The sequence below is a fragment of the Pelobates fuscus genome, chromosome 2 (assembly GCF_036172605.1).
Source record: "Pelobates fuscus isolate aPelFus1 chromosome 2, aPelFus1.pri, whole genome shotgun sequence".
Taxonomy (NCBI): domain Eukaryota; kingdom Metazoa; phylum Chordata; class Amphibia; order Anura; family Pelobatidae; genus Pelobates; species Pelobates fuscus.
The window spans coordinates 79,480,666-79,503,114 of NC_086318.1; the positions used below are offsets into that span (position 1 = coordinate 79,480,666).

At 46.6% G+C, this 22,449-nt stretch overlaps 1 protein-coding gene across 1 annotated transcript in view; it reads right to left on the minus strand.

Annotated features, from left to right (window-relative positions):
- The window catches only part of LOC134585301 (thiamine transporter 2-like), a 59,300-nt gene extending 45,941 nt beyond the window's left edge, over positions 1 to 13,359 (minus strand). Inside the window, exon 1 of the mRNA XM_063440725.1 lies at positions 13,210 to 13,359. Coding sequence (XP_063296795.1) covers positions 13,210 to 13,359 — 150 coding nt within the window. The remainder of the gene's footprint in view (positions 1 to 13,209) is intronic.
- Positions 13,360 to 22,449: the final 9,090 nt, after the last annotated feature.

Genomic DNA, 22,449 nt, shown 5'->3' on the forward strand with positions numbered 1-22,449 from the left:
GGGTACAGGAAACAGAAACTCCTGTTCCGCGCGGAACAGAAGTTTCTGTTTCCTGTACCCGGCCGGACTGACAGGAAGGTGCACACTGAGCACCTTCCTATCACTCCGGCCGGGCACCGCGGACCGCACAGCTACAGGGGAGGGGAGGTGAGAAGCTGCAGCCGCCTGAGGCTCTGAAGAGAGCGCTCAGGCGGCTGCAGCATTTAAAGGGGCGGCCGGGCCCCCTGATGGCGGGCCCCCCTCCCGGCCGGGCCCTCGGACCATGTCCGAAGTGCCCGACCGGTCAGTCCGCCCCTGGTGGTGAGGTACCTGCTCTGGGCCATCCTATCTAACAGTTTGTCAATGCGTGGCATAGGATAGGCATTGGAGACCGTCTTGTCATTAATCCTCCGATAGTCCACACAGAACCAGGTGGTCCCATCTCGCTTGGGGACCAGCACTACCGGGGAGGCCCAAGGACTCTTGGACATTTCAATGACCCCTAAGTGGATCTTGGATCTCCTGCCTCATGCTCTCCCGTACTGCCTCGGGAATTCTGTATGGGCTTTGCTGCAGGGGTTGCTGGTCTGGGGTCTCCACTGGTGGATGGCCAGGGAGGTAATCCCAGGGAGGTTGGAGAACATCTACCTCCCGGCAGCCAGCATCCGCTGCGCCTGGCTGCATTCCTCCTGGGTTAGCCGGTCCCCTAAGTGGACCTCCTCTATGGACCCTGTCTGAGCTCCATCCTCTAGGAGGTCAGGCAGAGGAAGGCCTCAGGCTCTGGTACCCGAGCAAGGGCCGATTACATAGGTAGTGTCACATTTCCGTTCCACTACACGGTATGGGCCCTGCCAGGCAGCCTGTAGCCTGTCATGCTGGACGGGTTTTAAAACTAAAACCTTCTGTCCCACCTGAAACCTGTGGCTCCTGGCTCCCTCATCATACCACGTGCGCTGGCGCTTCTGGACATATAGGACGCTGGGGGTCCCTCCTTGTTCCCCAGCTCCCTCCTATGTGCTCCCTGACTAGGTATAAGGATCCTCTAACTCGCCTGCCGAACATCAGTTTGAACGGGGAGAAACCTGTAGAATCCTAAGGGACCTCCCAATAGGCGAACAGGAGATGTGGCAGGAACCTCTCCCAATCCTTGTGCTTCGCTGCAAAGGTACAGAGCATATGCTTCAACGTACCATTAAAGCGTTCGCACAATCCATTGGTCTGGGGGTGATAGGGTGAGCTTCAGATGGATTTATTGCCGCATAACATCCACAGTTGGTTGGCTATCTCGGCAGTAAATTGTGTGCCCTGATCCGAGATGATCTCCTGAGGAAAACCCACCCAGGTGAACATTGGCATCAGGGCTTCAGCCACAGTCTCAGTCTAAATGTTGCTCAGGGCGACTGCCTCTCGATACCGGGTTGCATAGTCCACAACGGTCAGAATGTACTTCTTTCTGGAAAGACTAGGCTTAGCCAGGGGACCTATAATGTCAACAGCTACCCTGCCAAAGGGGTCTTCAATGACTGGTAGGGGCTGGAGATTGGCTTTGTGCTGTTCTCCCCTGTTCCCCACCCTAATGCAGACATCACAGGTCTGGCAGTAATGCCGCAGATCCTTGGAGATGCCTAGCCAGAAGAAGCTTTGGGTGACTCAGTATGACTCCACCCCAAATGAGGGCCATGCAAGAGAAAATCGTGAGCTATCTTCAGTAGCTCATGTTGATATTTCCTGCGAGCCACCAGCTGCTTGGTGGTAGTAGGAGCTGACCCTAGTTTTCTTTTCTCCGCTATGTGGTACAGTAGTCCCTGATCCCAGGTGAACCGTTTCCCGTCCCTCCCTGCCTGACCAGAGGCTGCCAGTGCCTTACAATCCTGAAGAGTGGGGTCTTATATTACCTCCCTTATAAACTCAGCCAGGGTACGGGGCTCGGGTCAGGGGTAGAACCGCAAGGCACTGAGGGCAAGGGATTAGCACAGGTGACCCTGGTGTAGGGGCAGGTAGTGGTGCCAGGGTAGGGGGGCTAGTACGGGGGCATTACGTGGTAGCCTGCGGGGTACCTTGTTGTGGGGATGGGTATGTGAGCCTACCTGAGCCTCAGCGTGTGTGCTGTCTTGGTTGGTGCGGGCTTGTTGTCGGGTCATCACAGGGTGAGCTTTTTTGAGAGCCTGGAGATGTACATAGGTGGAGGTGAGGTGGCCCAGGTCATTGCCAAGGAGCACCTCCGTAGATAGCTTATCCATGAGGCCAACTGTCACCTTTCTGCTCCTGGTGCCGCAGTCGAGGTGGACTTGTGCTGTGGGTAGGCAGTAGATCTCTCCCACGGTCACTCGGACTGCGACTGTCCCGCCGGTCTTCTGGGTCTCAGAGATGAGTGGGGAGTTGACTAGGGTGAGGGTGACCATGGTATCCCTCAGGCCCTGCACTGTGCGGCCATTCAGCTGGACGGGCTGCCGGTGGTGGTTCCTGTTGTTGTAGGTGGCTTGGAGGGGGGGTTTGCTTCGTGGAGGCAGGACTAGGTTGCTTCACTGGAGGCTGCCACTCTCGGGGTGGGGAGCCACGGGATTAATGAACTGGGGTCATTGTCGAGCGGGGGGGGAACTCCCACTTGAAACAGATCTGCTCGGCATTAGCCAGGACCCATGGGACTATGGTCCTAGCCAGGGAACCATGAGGTGGGGGTGGTCGGTAGCTGGGTGAGGGAGCAGGCCATTGGGAGCATCTGGTATAAGCATACTCTTCTGCCCGGTTGATGACTTTAGCGAGGTTCTTGGGCTGCCTATCCCTCAAACATTCCCCAAAGAGTGTCCCCACCAATCTCAGGGACCCCCAGAATGGTAACCGCCACGAACAGCCTCTGTTGACAGGTACCTGGGTGAAACCAGGCAAGGAAAGCGACTCCATTCGGGACACGAATGCTCCCCCTGGCCGAGGTTCATCTATACGAACGGCAGCCACCCAGGGAAGCACTCATTAATTACTTTCCTTGCGGTTTTACACTTATGTTGCGAGTTGCCAACATTCTAATTGATTGATGCGAACACTCCAAGGGGCACAGGGGAGGTCCTCGTTCTGGAACCGAATGAAGTGGGAAGCAATCCATGAATGCTCCCCCTGGATGGCATTCATCTAACGAACAGGCTGCCACCCAGGGGAGGAACGTGCCGAGGCTTCCCTTGCGGTTTGCGGTTTTGACACCTTGTTACGAGGTGCGAAGGTTCTAAAACAACATTCCAAATGAGGTTTCGAGTTGGTCCCCATTTGGAAGGTGGCTGGATTCCCTTTGTGGAGGCCCTCCCGAACAGGGAGCAATCAGTTTAGATGAACACACAGAGTAAAGTACAGGAGCACGATAGGGAAAATACACGAAAGGGAGGGAGAACCCCTACCCCCAAGACAGTACACACACAACAGGAAACCAGGGAAATTAACAGTTTAGCGGCAGTCCCACTACAGGCTGTTAATCACTTAATCACTTTTGCAATTAAGGAAAAAACAAAAAAACAGTGAATGAGACTTTTGAGGTAAAGAGGTTTAAAAGAGCACTATAGGCACCCAGACCATTTTATCTCATTCAAGTGGTCTGGGTGAAGTGCCCCTGTCCCCTTAAGAGAAACTGAAATGTTTACATTGCAGGGTTAAGGCAACTTCTAGTGGCTGTCTTCCAGATAGCCACTAGAGACGCTTACTGGTTTCCATCAGAATTTAAATCCATGAAACGACGCTGGACGTCCTCAAGCTTTGCATAAGGACATCTAACATATTTACATTCCCCATAGCAGAGCACTGATTCAATGCTTTCCTATAAGGAATCTCACTGCACATTACGTCCCCCCATTTACGTAATGTCACGAGAGGAGAAGTAAGTTAACAAAAGCATTTTTAACCCTTTATTCGCCAAAGGGGGATTGTTGAACCTAAATAAATAAGGACACTATAACTTAATGATTTCCCTTCCACCCAAATCAGCTTTTGTTACAAAATGAACATCTAGGGCAGTATTCTATTTTGCATTCAACCATTATATGTGGTGTTCCAGTTGGTTGGTACCCAATGGACCAGTGACTAGTGCTTACAATCTATCACTGCTGTCCAAATGTAATATACAAAATTATTATGTCAGGACATGAGAGTCTGGGTCCTGAACAAAAGCAGAACCTGACTACTACATTAGTAATGTTCATTTTTTGTGCAATAGTGATCTGGTTTTTCATGTGTCAATTATAATTATGTCACTATCTTGTAAATTCAGTAAACTGAGCACAGACTATTGAAACTAGACAAACTTGATTTGTGTAACTTACCTTCACAGAATTAGAGTTACAAAAATTAAATGTTTAATTTAGTTTGTAAACTAAACCAGGAAGTTGGCATATAACTTTGCTTCCTGTAGCTGATTTTGGCTTAAAAATCACCCCAGGATTTTGAAATCTTTGTTCAGTCATAAACAGAGCCGGACTGGGAAAACAATTAGGCCCAGGCATTTTTCAATCAAAGCGGCCCCCTGAGAGGGGGCGAGGCGAAAGAGGGTGTATTTTGTCATCAATAATGACAAGCACCCCACTCTCAAAGTGAGCATGTTGGTTCAATGCGCAGAGCCTCGCTGAGAACTCGTCTCTGGTGTCTCCATAAGTGGGATACCAGAGGACAAAAGGGCCAGGAAAGCGTATGGTGCATGTGTTTGGAGCCTGCTTGTGGGATTGCCTGTGTGTAGAGTGAGCTGATTGTGGTGTGGTATTGTGCAAATAGGTTGATAGGTTAATTTGTGTTTGTGGTGTAATATGTGTGACTAGTGGCTGTAGAGAGTGTATGTATAGGGGGCATAGTGTTATAGGGGATGTAGCGAGTCTGTGCATAAAGGGCTGTAGTGTGTGTGTGTGTGTGTGTGTGTGTGAATAGGTGATGTAGTGTGTGTAGGGGTTGTAGAGAGGGTGTGTTTAGAGAATGTTGTATGTGTTTGCTGGCTAGAGTTCCCTGGGTCCTCTCCTGCCTCCCTCCCTCCCCCCTCCCCAGCCAGTGGCCGCATATCAATGCCTGTGGGTCAGTGAGGGAGATCTTTGATCTCCCCATTGGCCCATGAAGGCACACAACAGGCCCGGTGCTCGGTTAGCGCGTGTCAGGATCGGGACAGGGATCCAACACGCAGAGTACAAAGAGTGGAAAGGTACGTATACCGGGCCTTAGAATGGCCGGACTAACGTACCGAGAGTAAAGAATAGTCAGAGGCAAGCCGAGGTCGAGGGAACGAGAAGACAGATAAGCGAGAGACAAGCCGGGTCAAGGGATAACAGAGAAACAGGGTAGTACAACGAGCCGAGTCAAAACCAATAGAGCAAACTAGAATACCAGAGCACTGAGTGACTAGACAAGCTAGAACCACGACAGGGCAATGAGCTGAAGTAAGGAGTAAGCTTAAATACCCTGGCTCTGGATGGAAATCACGCCTCTGACAAGTACCGATTGGATATCGGACACTTGAGTGACAGATTGCTCGTGCTAGCGTCATGACGTCACGTATTGAGCGTCCTGCTAGAAAAGGACGTGGATTCCTCGCGGCCGGTGTTTAAGTGACTGGATGAACCGCGAGGAACGGAGGAAACAGCTCGCCTGGACGGATACACCACCAAGTCTCTACCTCCCTTAGAGGTAGAGGCCTCAGGTACCCTGACAGTACCCCCCCTCTCAGATACGCCCACCGGGCGGAATGAACCGGGGCGAGATGGGAAGCGAAGGTGAAATGCTCTGCGAAGGCGAGAAGCATGGACGTCCTCCTGAGGTACCCAACTCCTCTCCTCAGGACCATATCCCCTCCAGTTGACCAGATATTGCAATTTTCCCCTTGAAATTCTGGAGTCAATGATGGAGCTGACCTCGTACTCCTCCCGACCCTCCACCTGAACAGGACGAGGCGAGGAGACCTTAGAGGAGAATTTGTTGCAAATGAGGGGTTTCAACAAGGAGACATGAAAAGAGTTAGGAATGCGTAAGGCAGGTGGCAGAGCAAGGCGATACGCAACCGGATTGATACGAGTGAGAACCCTGTAAGGGCCTATGTAGCGAGGAGCAAATTTCATGGACGGAACTTTCAGGCGAATATTCTTAGTACTCAACCATACCCTATCCCCAGGAACAAAAACAGGAGCCGCTCTTCTATGTTTGTCAGCGTGTTTCTTGAACAGCGAGGAACTATGTAATAGAATTTGTCGAGTCTGATCCCATAGTTTCTTCAGATTGGCGACATGATCATCAACCGACGGTATCCCCTGAGAAGAGGAAACCGAAGGAAAAATCGAAGGATGAAAGCCATAGTTCATGAAGAAAGGGCTAGAGCGAGTTGAATCGCAAACAAGGTTATTGTGTGCGAACTCCGCCCAAGGAATCAGACCGACCCAATCGTCCTGGTGTTCGGAAACAAAGCAACGCAGATACTGTTCGATCTTTTGATTAGTACGTTCAGCAGCTCCGTTAGACTGAGGGTGATAGGCAGAGGAAAAGTTCAATTTGATGCCCATTTGAGAACAAAAGGATCTCCAGAAACGTGAGACAAATTGAGAACCTCTATCAGAAACAATCTCTGAAGGAATCCCATGTAGGCGAAAAACTTCTCTCGCAAAAATCACCGCCAATTCAGGAGAAGTCGGAAGTTTAGGTAAAGGCACGAAATGGGCCATCTTAGTAAATCTATCCACCACCGTGAGGATAACAGTCTGTCTTTTGGAAGCAGGCAAATCAACGATAAAGTCAATGGACAAACAGGACCAAGGTTTCTCAGGAATGTCCAAGGGATGTAACAGGCCACATGGGGATGCATGAGATAGTTTAGTCTTGGCACAAGTCTCACAAGCTGCGACGAACTCCTCAATATCCTTACGAAGTGAAGGCCACCAGAAATCCTTGGATATCAGAGAGTACGTCTTGCGAATACCAGGATGACCAGCTATTTTACTTTCATGAAAACACTGTAAGAGCTCCAGTTGAAGTTCAGGAGGAACAAAGTTTCTTCCCTCAGGAGTGTTTCCGGGAGCTAGATGTTGTGACTTCAAGATCTGGTCAAGTAGCGGGGAATGAATTTTGAGACTGGTATTAGCAATAATATTGCATTTGGGTACAATGGAAGACAAAAGTGGTTCAACTGAAGCAGAGGGTTCATATTGGCGAGATAGCGCATCGGCTTTAGAATTCTTTGACCCAGGTCTGTAAGTCAGAACGTAATTGAAATGGGTAAGAAACAACGACCAACGAGCCTGCCTGGAGGACAGACGCTTGGCCTCTCCGATATAGGACAAGTTTTTGTGGTCTGTCAGGATGGTAACAGGATGTAATGTACCTTCCAATAAATGTCTCCATTCTTTCAAAGCCTTGATAACCGCTAGTAATTCTCTGTCACCAATGTCATACCTGCTTTCAGTACCGGTCAATTTTTTAGAGAAAAATCCACATGGATGTAATGGCTTATCAACACCCAACCTTTGAGATAGAACAGCACCTAAACCAGTCTCTGATGCGTCTACCTCGAGCAAAAATGGCAGAGAAGTGTCAGGGTGAACTAAAATTGGAGCGGAAGCGAAAAGCTCCTTGAGAGTCTTGAACGCAAGGAGAGCTTCAGTAGTCCAATTCTTAGTGTCAGCCCCCTGTTTGGTCATGTTAGTGATAGGTGCAATAATGGAAGAATAGCCCTTAATAAAGCGCCTATAATAATTGGAAAAACCAATAAATCTCTGTATGGCTTTAAGACCTGTGGGTAAAGGCCACTCTAGAATGGATTGGAGCTTATCCGGATCCATCTTAAATCCCTCCCCAGAGATCACATAGCCGAGAAAGGTTACCTGGGTTTGATCAAAGCTACATTTCTCCAACTTGCAGTACAAGCCATGCTGGAGAAGCTTGTGCAAAACCCTCCTGACTTGTTTGTGATGAATCTCAATGTCACTAGAATGAATGAGTATATCATCTAGGTATACAATGACGCACTCTTGCTGAAATTCCCTAAGAACCTCATTAATCAGATCTTGGAATACTGCTGGCGCATTGCATAACCCAAAAGGCATGACAGTATATTCATAGTGGCCATATCGAGTATTGAATGCCGTCATCCACTCATGTCCCTGCTGGATTCTCACCAAGTTATATGCCCCTCTGAGGTCTAACTTGGTGAAAATAGTAGAGCCCTTCAAACGATCGAAGAGTTCGGTGATCAAGGGAATCGGGTAGGCATTTTTAATGGTTATCTTATTCAAGCCTCGATAATCAATACAAGGTCTCAAAGAACCATCTTTCTTTTTAACAAAAAAAAATCCAGCCCCGGCAGGGGAGGAGGACCTCCTGATGAATCCCTTGTCTAAATTCTCGTGAATATATTCCTCTAGGACTGAGTTCTCCTTTATAGATAATGGGTATACATGACCTCTGGGAGGCATGGTACCAGGGAGTAGGTTAATTTTGCAATCAAAGGACCTGTGTGGGGGTAAGGTATCGGCTTTCTTTTTGTCAAATACTGCCTTTAAATCTAGATACTGAGGCGGGATTTGTGTCTCTGTAGGATTGTCAGAGGTATTCGATGTATTAGTTAATCCAAGGGGTAAGACCTTCCGCAAGCATTTTTCTTGACAATTCTCTCCCCATGAAACTATCTCCCCTGATTCCCAATTAATAATAGGGTTGTGTCTCCTCAGCCAGGAGTACCCCAGAACTATGGGAATAGACGGAGAAGAAATGAGCATCAAGGATATATCCTCCTTATGCAGGATGCCAACAGTCAAGTTAATCGGTATGGTCTCATGAAAAATAACAGGCTCAAGTAACGGTCTACCATCGATGGCCTCAACAGCCAGAGGTGTCTCTTTTAACTGGGATGGAATAGCATGCTTGGCAGCAAAACCCTGATCTATAAAGCTCTCAGCAGCTCCAGAATCGATTAGTGCCATAGTCTTAACTACTCCCTTCTCCCACTTTAAAGAAACGGGTAACACAAGCCTGAGCTCCTTGTAGTTGTGAATAGAGGACAAAGTAGAAACACCCAAGGCCTGTCCTCTAGAGGAACTTAGGTGCGAGCGTTTCCCGAACGATTGGGACAATTTAGGCGTAAATGACCCCTGACTCCACAATACATACATAAACCCTCCCTTCTCCTGTACTGTCTCTCCCTTTCAGTGAGATGAGTACTGCCTATCTGCATAGGTTCAGGAATACGTAAGTCTTCGAACTCAGAGATTTGAAAGGTAGGCGCTAGTTTAAAGGAGGGTCTACGGGTCCTATCTCGAGTGTTCTGCCTCTCTCTTAAGCGTTCATCAATACGAGATATAAAAGAAATTAAATCCTCCAAATTTTCAGGGAGTTCTCTAGTAGCGACCTCGTCAAGAATTACATCTGATAACCCATTCAGAAACACATCTATATAAGCCTGTTCGTTCCACTTAACTTCTGCCGCCAAGGATCTGAACTCTAGTGCATAATCCACAAGTGTTCGATTATCCTGTTTAAGGCGCAACATTAATCTAGCTGCATTGACCTTTCTGCCAGGAGGGTCAAAAGTTCTTCTAAACGCAGCTACAAAGGCATTATAATTATAGACGAGTGGATTATCATTCTCCCATAAAGGATTGGCCCATCTCAAAGCTTTTTCAATGAGCAGAGTAATAATAAATCCAACCTTTGCTCTATCTGTAGGATAAGAGCGGGGTTGTAGTTCGAAATGGATGCTAATTTGGTTTAGAAAACCACGACACTTCTCCGGTGACCCGCCATAACGTACTGGTGGGGTAATACGGGAAGAAGCACCTACAGTGGCTACCTCTAGACCTGAGACTGCAGGAGAGATAGAAGGAGTACGTGTCTCCTCAGGTGGATTACTAGCACGAGACAAAAGTGCCTGTAGTGCCAAAGCCATCTGATCCATCCTATGTTCCATGGCGTCAAACCTGGGATCCGAAGAACCAAGCTGACTGTTTGTACCTGCAGGATCCATTGGCCCTGTCGTAATGTCAGGATCGGGACAGGGATCCAACACGCAGAGTACAAAGAGTGGAAAGGTACGTATACCGGGCCTTAGAATGGCCGGACTAACGTACCGAGAGTAAAGAATAGTCAGAGGCAAGCCGAGGTCGAGGGAACGAGAAGACAGATAAGCGAGAGACAAGCCGGGTCAAGGGATAACAGAGAAACAGGGTAGTACAACGAGCCGAGTCAAAACCAATAGAGCAAACTAGAATACCAGAGCACTGAGTGACTAGACAAGCTAGAACCACGACAGGGCAATGAGCTGAAGTAAGGAGTAAGCTTAAATACCCTGGCTCTGGATGGAAATCACGCCTCTGACAAGTACCGATTGGATATCGGACACTTGAGTGACAGATTGCTCGTGCTAGCGTCATGACGTCACGTATTGAGCGTCCTGCTAGAAAAGGACGTGGATTCCTCGCGGCCGGTGTTTAAGTGACTGGATGAACCGCGAGGAACGGAGGAAACAGCTCGCCTGGACGGATACACCACCAAGTCTCTACCTCCCTTAGAGGTAGAGGCCTCAGGTACCCTGACAGCGCGGGCCCTGCATGGGCCGGCCGGGGATATCCTGTGTTCTCCCCTGCCGGCCTCAGCCCATAGCCATCGCGGCCCACTGGGCATTTTTCCCGGTATGCCCAATGACCAATGTGGACCTGGTCATAAAGAAGATTTATTCTTGATAACTGGCTCCTACTGTCACTATCCGCAGACAAAGTGACATTAAACGGCTTTTACTGGAGAAATGGTGGTCTTACCACACTACACACTTGTATGTATTATATGAACATATTCCAAGGCGTTGCCACTATAGAATTGAGCAGTGAGACTGATGGGGCATGATCTGTCACTGATTCATTAAGCTAAAGTTGTTTTGATGTCTATAATATTCCTTAAATACTACATTAGTAATGTTCATTTTTTGTGCAATAGTGATCTGGTTTTTCATGTGTCAATTATAATTATGTCACTATCTTGTAAATTCAGTAAACTGAGCACAGACTATTGAAACTAGACAAACTTGATTTGTGTAACTTACCATCACAGAATTAGATTTACAAACAGTAAATGTTTAATTTAGTTTGTAAACCAAACCAGAAAGTTGGCATATAACTTTGCTCCCTGTAGCTAATTTTGGCTCAAATTTTTTTTTGATTTTGAAACCTATGGTTAGTCATAAAGATGATTTATTCTTAATAACTGTCTCTTTCCGTCGCCATCTGTAGACAAAGTAACATTAAACGGCTTTTACTGGAGAAATGGTGGTCTTACCACACTACACTCTTTAATGTATTATATCAACATATACCAAGGTGTTGTACAAGGGATTTCAGTAGAAGAATTTGAAAACTAAAAAATATTACAGCTGTAATAAAAGGAAATAGTATTAGTTTAATTGAGAAGCTGAATGGTTATGAGATATAAACAAGACATGGCTATTATATATAAATAATATTAATTGATGTTCTCACCCATCCTGGGTGGTGTGTGTATTTATATATTTGTTTGTGTATTTCTTTTTCTTGGGTCCTCTACCAGAGGTCTTGGAGTCTGAGGAGTCTACACCATATCTTAATTTATTATTAGAACTGCACTCTTCTGGACAGCGATCCCAGATATCCCACCTGGAATCTGTTGAAGCCACTCTCCCAACTTGGGGTCCACAGCCCCGAGTGCTCCTATCACAACAGGGACTACTACTGCCCTTACTTTCCACATCCTTTCTAGCTCCCCTTTAGTCCTTGGTATTTATCTACTTTCTCATGTGCCTTCTTCCTGATGTTTTGGTCACTGGGTATTGCCACATTCACTACCACTGCAGTCTTCAGTTCCTCGTCTACCACCACAATGTCAGGTATATATAAACAAAATAAAACAAGAATCACTGCAGTATTTTATCTCAGATGTGTTTTGATATATATTAGCATCTTTTATATTTTATATATGTTTGCTAGTTGCATAACCTAGGCATCCTCTGTTTTCTGTTACAAATCCCCCTCAATTACCTTTACTGTTACAGACCCCCCATCATTAAAGAGCCCACCCTTACAAAGTGCTCCTCCCTCTCCAATAAATAACTCCACTTCCTTCCCTCTCCATTAGATATTGCAAATCTCATCTCTATTGCATATTTATATTCTGTCTCATTTCGAGATCTCCATGCCCCCTCCCCTTCTCTTGGTGGTCTTTGTGGTGCAGTAGTGACAAGACAATACCCAAAGATGCTGATGGCAGCCTGGTGCACAGAAAGAACTCTCTATGATCCAGACAGGGCTGGTGGGGCCAATGTGACATAGCACCGCATTCACTCTGTCTTTAACTTGAATATCTACCTAGCACAATATCATTGATTCCAGAAATGGTAGTGTAGAAATCAGGGATGGGTTTGGTTAATCCCTAAAACTGGGTCTGGGGTGGGCAGAATGTACTGCATTACAACAAGGTACTTTAAATTAAGTTGGCTGGTGTGACAGTGGGGCTCCTAATGCCCAAATGTAAATACAATCATGACGTATGTATTAATAAATATTGTGAGGTAACATTTTAAAAGAGCATAAATCACATGTAAAGTTCTGTTGGTTTTCTTGGTAACCAGACCACCATTTTTACAAGCTTGATTCAGAATTTATGTACATCACCCACAACATGGCTTAATTTATACTTTAGCATGCTTACTTATTATAGTGAGAATTGTTGGGAAATAAAAGTAAAGTGAATTAAAAGTGAATTTCAAATGTTGTGCCAAAGTAGTATTTTTGGTTAATGCGTAGGAATATGAGATCACAGATCCTGTGGGGTATAACAACCTCTGCTAATGAGGTTACCTCCAAAATGTGACCATAGTGGAATAGATCCAAACTTTTATAGCTCATCCTGTGGTACCCCAGCTGCCGAGGAGTACTGTGGGAACTCTACTTTACTGCAGCTTATAGAAACACAAACACTACATTTGTTATGGAGCACCGATCATTGCTGGATAAGCAAACATAGAGGTAAAGACTCTTTTAGTTTTACTATACCTGTGATATAAATGATAAGGCTGTATATTCGATATATACAATGAAGACTCCAGATATTCAATGAATTACGTATATCATGGTGGGCAAAAGGTAGATTCCCAGCTGTCACAACTCCCATAAAGATGTACCAGCCTTAGCCTTTTAGCCACCTACAATAAATTACCTTTCTCACAATGCCAACGTCTAACCTGACATCCTGCTTGTGAATGTTACATACCTGTTTAATAGTGAGATTATGTTCTGGTCCTGTGAGGTATGGGGTCAAATATGGTTCTGAAGGTCTCAAAAAGGTGAAAAAGCCATATATGCAGAGGATAAAAGTGGGGTATAACCAGCCACTGGGCACTGTTTTGTTACAGAGAAACATGCTCTCTTACTGCTGCCAAAGGAACCTCTCTGTGAAACATGTAGAGGAGGTTAACATATAAATACTGAATTAATTAAGGGAGGGGCACTTCCATTAACATGTTACAATTAGTAAGGAGACAATGCCTTCCAGCTTAATTGTTCTACTGATACTGGTTGTTAATTACTCAAATATTGTTAAGACACAACAGCCTCTGTATTACACAACACTGCTAGATTGCAAATGCCTGTGGTCTTCTTCGCCTCTTGTATTTCTGTGTAGGTAAACTAATATCTCTTGGTTGTTATCAAAGTAATGGTAAGAAATTGAAACTTTAGTAGCCGTAATAGGACCTATAAAGTACAAAGATAGACAGTAAGCTATATGTTCAGCATATACACTGATCAGCCACAATATTAAAACCAGATTAAGTGAATAACATTGATTACATTGTTACAGTGGCAAATGTAAAGGACTGGGATATATTAAGCAGCAAGTGAACAGACAGTTCTTGAATTTCATGTGTCGAAAGCAGGAAAAATGGGCAAGAGAAAAGATCTGAGTGACTTTGACATCGGCCAAATACAGGGTGACCATACGTCCCGGTTTTACTGGGATCGTCCCGGTTTTCACCCATTTGTCCTGGCATCCAGAGAATCTTTTTCAGGATGCATAAATGTCCCGCTTTTGTAGAGGCGCCTCCTTTATCCATGTGCCGAGGCCAGCAGGGGAGATCCTTTCATCTTCCCTGCCGGCTTCATGCAGAGCAGGCTCTGTATCTGCCTTCTCGGGCCGGTGGGGAGATCACAGATCCCAAGGCAGTTTGCTGCTGGAGAGGGAGGAAGGGAGCTGGGCCTGGAGGCCACATACTCCTTCCACGAGCAGGCAGGCAGTTCAGAGCATTGGCGCGCGTTACCTTGGCAATGCTCCGACTCAGCAGTGTACTCGTGGGAGGAGATAGTAGTCAGCCTGCAGCTAGAAGAGCTGCAGGCTGAACTATGCGCACCACCACTGGACCACCTGGGATTCAAAAGCCCACCCCTACCTCCTCCTCCATGGCCAAAGGTAAGAAGAAGGGAGGGGGGTATACAACGTTTAAATAAAAATGTATATATATAAATTTGCTCAATTATTACCCACACATACACTGAACCCCCCACACACAGCACCCCCTCCACACACACACACAGCACCCCCCCCACACACAGCACCCCCCCACACACAGCACCCCCCACACACTGAACCCTTACACACACAGAACCCCTCCAAACACCTCCTCCAAACACACACACTGAACCCCTACACACACTAAAACATAACGTTTAATGTATTGATTAAAAATATATAATGAAAATTAATAATAACAATAAACAAAATAAATTATTGAAATAAATATAATATGATCAGTATTATATTAGGGAAAAATAGGAAGCAAGAAAGACGTACAGTTTGTATGTCGTTAAGAACCTGTTAGAAATCATTTAGTAATCAATAAGATGGTATCTTGCTGGATATATAGACTGAGAAAGACGTTTAGAGTCTAATAGTGTTCAAAATACTGTAACGAAAACTGACAGTCTAAGGAAATTTTTTGATCAAGTTGAACCCATATAACAAAGTATACAATTTTAAACAGTTACATACAACGGTTGCAATTATCCTGGAAGGGAACTGATAGAAGCTCCTTGAAGAGCCGCCTGACCGGCGAAACTTGTGTCGGGGCTCTGCTCTGCGTCTACCTCTGACTAAAAATTCTCTTAATATTATCCACGGATATATTTTATTGGATTAAGGTTTGTCTATTAGATTTAGGACATTGTGACAAGCCAGAGCTACACATGAAGGGCATGTTCTTATTATTCCCTTATGGTGCTAGCTTCAGACTAGCAGATAGTTCACTGTTACAGAATAGGTGCCCTCGAACGCACAGTTTAGAAGTCTTGAACTTGATAGGGATTTATAATCTACTTTTAACGTATTGAGTTTGTTTTCTTGCTGGCATTTGTGACAACTAGGTTGAGTTTTTTTCTGCTCAAGTTAGAACCTCCGTACTAGTGATTCTATTAGTTCCCTTCAAGGATAATTGCAACAATTGTATTTAACGCTTTAAAATCTTATACTTTGTTATATGGGTTCCACTTGATATAATTGTTTCCCTAGACTTCCAGTTTTCGTTTCACTGACAGTCTTTTGAACACTATTAGACTCTAAACGTCTTTCTCAGTCTATATATCCTGCAAGATACCAAGTGCCTCTCTACTCTATATCATTTATTCAAGATCACCCCTTTTCTTGCCTTATTTTTCAAGATCCTTCACATCCCAATTCTCCCTCTTAGAATACCCTACACACACACTACCCCCGCACACACACAGCACACCCTCCACACACACAGCACCCCCCCACACATACAGCACCATCCCCCCACACACTGAACTCCTACACACACTACACTTCCACACACATCATCCCCCTCCCACACACACTGAGCCCTCCACACAGCACGCCCTCCACACACAACAGCCCCCCCACACAGAGCATCCCCCCACACATAGCACACCCTCATGCACTGAACACCTACACACACCCACACACACAGCACCCCTTCCACACACACCCAGCACCCCACACAACTGAATCCCTCCACACACTACACCCCCCCACACACAGCACCCCTTCCACACACACACTGCACGCCAGACACTGCACCCCTCACTGCAGTCTGTCTGTGTGTGTATTCAACAGTCTGTATGTATTCAGCTGTCTGTGTGTGTACATTCAGTAGTTTGTGTGTGTGTGTGTGTACTCAGCAGTCCGTGTGTAACAGTCTGTGTGTATTCAGCAGTCTGTGTTTGTGTATTTAGCAGTTTGTGTGTGTGTGTGTATTCAGCTGTCTGTCTGTGTGTGTGTATTCAGCAGTCTGTGTGTATGTTTTTAGCAGTCTGTGTGTGTGTGTGTGTGTGTGTGTATAAGCTTTTCCCGGGGGGCCTATAATGCTGTTAAGATGGCTCTGGTCTAGGGTAAGTATGTGCTCTGATCATGCGCCTACAAAATGTAACTCAAAATATACTAATTTGAGTACCAGGAAGGGGATGAGCTGTAATAGCCACATCTGGCCAGGAATAGGTTAAAGACTTCTAATGTGCATGTATTTCTTTGGGATTTCATTTGTGTTTTTTTTGCGATTTCTTTTTTTTTTTTTTAGACTTGTACCTGCCCTTCATACGTTTGTATTGTTAATGTAAAAAATTGGCTTTGGTGCAATGTCATAATGTCATCAATTATATGATACTGCTTGATATTCTACCCATCCCTTCCCCCCGGTCCCCCCCCTCCCCCCCCCCTTCCCTCTATTTCTATATATTTTTTGGTGTTGGTTTCTTGTCTGTCTATCCTTCATGTTTATATCCCACAGAGTGTGAGAGCCTGTTATATCTGGTTTAATTTCTATATTTTACAATTTTATTTGTCTGTTCACCCGGTTCAGGGTTGTTTTACCCTCTTTCTTTCTTTTCACTTTGTCTGAGAGAAAAGAAATAAGGTCTTTATGCGGGACACTGACAGCCTAGTAGATCATCCAGTCTATTTGTCCATGTATACCAGTCCTCTATTTGTTTATATCCGTTTATACCAAGTTCACTAGTATGCCTCTTTCCATTCTTGCTTGCCAAGTGACTTGTTTTATTAATTCATTAATATTTGGGAATGTCTCTGCCTTCCGATTTCTTGCATGGAGTAATTTGGATGCCGTCATAATACGTAATGTCACCATTGATGTTTTCTGTGTCATTTCTTGACAATGCAAATTTAGTAAGATCACTTCTGGCTTACAGGATAGTTTTACTTCTGCTATTTGGTATATTATCTTGATGACTTTGTTCCAAAATATTTTCATGGGTGTGCACTGCCACCAGGTGTGAATCAAGTTGCCTTCAGCAGTTTTGCATTTCCAGCATCTGTCTGGTAGTTCTGGGAAGATTCTCTTTATTCCTTTGGGTGTTAAGTAACATCTATTTGAAAGTTTAAACTGGGTCTCTATAAGATTTAAGCAATGTATATTTTTGTATTTTAAAAAAGAAAAAAATAGAGTCTCGATAACAAGAAAGAGACTCTAAACTGGTTTTACAATACAATTAATAGGACAATAATAATTATGGTGACCACACCAGAAGGCACTGTTCCATTTAAACCTAAAAATGCATCAGATGATATATGGCATGATATAAGGAATTACATAGCTCCAAAAAGTGGCTCAATAAAAATAAAACTTACTTTATTGGTAAATAAACAGGAGAGAGGACACTTTAAATGGAGTGTAATAAATAGGGCTGAATACAATATATCAATGTAGAGGCTAAATACCACTGTGCAAAAAATAAGAAGGTAATTGGCAGTTTAGCAGAGGAGCAGTAAAGAATAAATCCCCAGAGTATTCAAAGGCGGCTCAATCTACTGACTCCTGTATATTTTTGTTCAGTTTATTTAGGGAATTTATCCATTGTTGTTCTTCTATAGTGATGTCACGAACATCAAATTTTCGGGCAGGAGATTTTTAAAACCCACAGGGACTCTTTCTGGCCACAATAGTGATGGAAAAGTTGTTTCAAGGGGACTAACACCTGGACTGTGGCATGCCGGAGGGGGATCCATGGCAAAACTCCCATGGAAAATTACATAGTTGATGCAGAGTCTGGTTTTAATCCATAAAGGGCATAAATCACCTAACATTCCTAAATTGTTTGGAATAACGTGCTTTAAAACATCAGGTATGATGTTGTATCGATCAGGTAGTGTAAGACCCGCTTCACAGTGAAAGACCAAACTCCCCGTTTAACGCACCGCAAATAACCGCAAACAGTCCATTTGCACAACCGCAAACTCCCCATTTGCACATGTTTTAGTGCAAACTAGTCTAACTACTAATATAGTTGAAACATGCTACTTTTATTCATGCCAGACAACCATGCAGGCCAGACTAACAAACATGCCAGGGCCAATCATAGTTAACCACCTCAGATAGTAACATGGCTCCCTCTATATAGAGAGTAAACATGGCTCCCTCTATATACAGAGTAACATGGCTCCCTCTATATACAGTGTAACATGGCTCCCCTCTATATACAGAGTAACATGGCTCCTGTGACGAAGTGCCCTTCGCCACTTTGTCCTGGAGAGGCCTGCTTGCCTGCCTCCTCCCCTGCGACTATGGTCCTGGACTATATTGCACTGTAAACCCTGAATTCAGGCATATGGACTTGTATTAGACTGTCTTTTTCCCTTTATCTATGCTGTAGGTTTGGACTACTAAAATAACCTAACAGCCAGGAGATTTAGGCGAATATATTGCATAAGAATCACATTACTGGAGAATACAGCCGTTCGCATGATTTCATGCGAATTCCCTGTGCTCTGAATAGGTGGCCGCCATTTCGGGACTTTTCCACGTGTTCGCGGCCATCTTGCGTGCGAACAGCGGTGTTTGCCTGTGAACGCATGGAACTGAAATCGGCAGCGCAAACAGGCGAATACCGCTAAGACCTCCAGACATCCAGAACTTCGCACGGAAACTACCGAACGACCGGCCGTTCGGTAGTTATACTTAACTTAGTATGGGGATTCTAGCGACCACAAAGATGCGAATGGATGGCAGGAATTTCGTGTGTTTTACCGTGCGAACGGAGACCGACCGCAAGGCCAAAACTCATGGAACTATTTTCGGCTAGTTGGTCTGTGCGGTCGGTCAAAACTTTGGAGCCCTGTATCTCCCGAACCATCCATCCGAATGGGCTGATTTTTGGACAGACTGTTCCCCTGAACAAGGGCTATTTGGGGATACCAGATTTAAAGCTGTACCCCCTGTTTTTGGGGTACATCCAGAACTTGGGCAAAATAATGTATGTTTTAATTGGGTTATGTGCTTATCTGAGGGGAGGAGACGTGGGGGTGTTACCATGCATGTGATTGGTCAATTTCATCCTCCCCCTGGGAGTGTCCTGTATGTACCTGATCCTAATAAAAAGCAGGCTGGGTGTTCCAGTCCTCAGACCTCTTCTGACCCTCAATACGTAGCCGTGTCTCGTTATTGGAGGGAACTGCTATATCACACTGGGGATTGCTATGCGCTGCATATTCCCCTGAGCTCTTAATCACTTGGCTCTTTTAAGAGCTTGTTCCGGATACGCTCTCCAGGAGGAGAGATCTTCCCCACACGTTCCTGAATGCTGAAGGTTCATTCCAGGGTGGACGGAAGACGGCGCGGCTCCAGTTAAGCTACGGCGGTTGTGGAGCCTGCGGTGGTTGTGGTGTCGTCTGCAGTGCTTGGAGTCCTCTGAGAGCGCTAGGAGCATCCATCAACGGAGGGTACTCGGTCGGGGTACACGGAGCTCCGTTACATTGGTGGCAGCGGTGGGATGGCGTCCTAGTGCGAGGAGAAGCAGCTCAGAGACACGGGTAACGTTTGGAGTTACAATTGAGGGCAACGCTAGCCATTGGGCAGCGCCCCTAGCTACAACAGGATGGCTTCCCTAGTGCGAGGAACAGCATCCTGGGAACACCAAGCAAAACTGGACTATTGGTATAGTCACGTACAGTTTGACGCTATGCTGAAGCGGCGGTTGGCTATCTACGGGCCCCTCCTAACAGAGGAAGTTGTACCGATAGTGAGGAGAGAACTGGCGGAGTATCTGCAGATGGAAGCAGAATATCGGGCAGTGAGGGCAAAGTATTCCGTCCCTGCGCCCCAACAACAGCGTGAGTTACAGGGGGCCGAAGGTGCCGTCCTTCCCCCCCAGCAGCAGTGTGTCCTACAGAGAGCAGAGACAGTTGGTCCCTCTCTACAGCAACAGGACCATGGTAAGGGAGTGGAGACAGGCGGTCTCCCTCTCCAGCGGCAGTGTGTACCCCAGGGGGCCGAAGGTGCCGTCCTTCCCCCCCAGCAGCCGTGTGTCCTACAGAGAGCAGAGACAGTTGGTCCCTCTCTACAGCAACAGGACCATGGTAAGGGAGTGGAGACAGGCGGTCTCCCTCTCCAGCGGCAGCCTGTGTTTCCAGGAGAGGAGCACAGCACCCCCTCTCCCCAGCGGCAGCTTCCCCCAACAAGGGGAGACACCAATCCTCCAGACGGCGCAGATGGGACCGTGGTCTCTGTGCCTGACCTACAGGGATGCTGGACAGCCCTTCCAGATCCCCAACTACCCTCACCGGGACACCCAGAGGAGGGGGTAAGTACAAATTCCCCTCCCCAGCTAACTCCTAGCGTGGCACCAGGGTTAACGGAGGCGATGCTAACCCCTCCTGACGTCCATGTTCCCTTGACTACTGAGCCGGACTATGGTCTCAGTACCCCAGCGGAAGAGCTGGCAGCTGGACAGAGCGCAGTCGGCCTCTGCCCTACCTTTGTCCCTGGTCCAGAGCCTGATGTCCTGCAGGCTACCCCAGCGGAAGAGCTGGCAGCTGGACAGAGCGCAGTCGGCCTCTGCCCTACCTTTGTCCCTGATCCAGAGCCTGATGTCCTGCAGGCTACCCCAGCAGAAGAGCTGGCATCTGGGCAGAGTGCAGTTGGCCTCTGCCCTTCAAGTACCCTCGGCATGTGGCCTCATTACCACAGCAAAATACCCAGGTGCAGTAATTGTGTCTTGTGGGTGGGTCACCCTTGTACCTGTTTGTTGTGGGTGGGCTACTCTGGCATTTGTTTATTGTGGGTTGGTGGATCGACTAACGGAGGCACTGACCGACAGAAGGTCAGGTGCCTGGTTAGTCTTCCCCCCAAAGGGGAGATGTGTGACGAAGTGCCCTTCGCCACTTTGTCCTGGAGAGGCCTGCTTGCCTGCCTCCTCCCCTGCGACTATGGTCCTGGACTATATTGCACTGTAAACCCTGAATTCAGGCATATGGACTTGTATTAGACTGTCTTTTTCCCTTTATCTATGCTGTAGGTTTGGACTACTAAAATAACCTAACAGCCAGGAGATTTAGGCGAATATATTGCATAAGAATCACATTACTGGAGAATACAGCCGTTCGCATGATTTCATGCGAATTCCCTGTGCTCTGAATAGGTGGCCGCCATTTCGGGACTTTTCCACGTGTTCGCGGCCATCTTGCGTGCGAACAGCGGTGTTTGCCTGTGAACGCATGGAACTGAAATCGGCAGCGCAAACAGGCGAATACCGCTAAGACCTCCAGACATCCAGAACTTCGCACGGAAACTACCGAACGACCGGCCGTTCGGTAGTTATACTTAACTTAGTATGGGGATTCTAGCGACCACAAAGATGCGAATGGATGGCAGGAATTTCGTGTGTTTTACCGTGCGAACGGAGACCGACCGCAAGGCCAAAACTCATGGAACTATTTTCGGCTAGTTGGTCTGTGCGGTCGGTCAAAACTTTGGAGCCCTGTATCTCCCGAACCATCCATCCGAATGGGCTGATTTTTGGACAGACTGTTCCCCTGAACAAGGGCTATTTGGGGATACCAGATTTAAAGCTGTACCCCCTGTTTTTGGGGTACATCCAGAACTTGGGCAAAATAATGTATGTTTTAATTGGGTTATGTGCTTATCTGAGGGGAGGAGACGTGGGGGTGTTACCATGCATGTGATTGGTCAATTTCATCCTCCCCCTGGGAGTGTCCTGTATGTACCTGATCCTAATAAAAAGCAGGCTGGGTGTTCCAGTCCTCAGACCTCTTCTGACCCTCAATACGTAGCCGTGTCTCGTTATTGGAGGGAACTGCTATATCACACTGGGGATTGCTATGCGCTGCATATTCCCCTGAGCTCTTAATCACTTGGCTCTTTTAAGAGCTTGTTCCGGATACGCTCTCCAGGAGGAGAGATCTTCCCCACACGTTCCTGAATGCTGAAGGTTCATTCCAGGGTGGACGGAAGACGGCGCGGCTCCAGTTAAGCTACGGCGGTTGTGGAGCCTGCGGTGGTTGTGGTGTCGTCTGCAGTGCTTGGAGTCCTCTGAGAGCGCTAGGAGCATCCATCAACGGAGGGTACTCGGTCGGGGTACACGGAGCTCCGTTACAGCTCCCCTCTATATACAGTGTAAACATGGCTCCTCTCTATATACAGAGTAACATGGCTTCCCTCTATATACCGTGTAA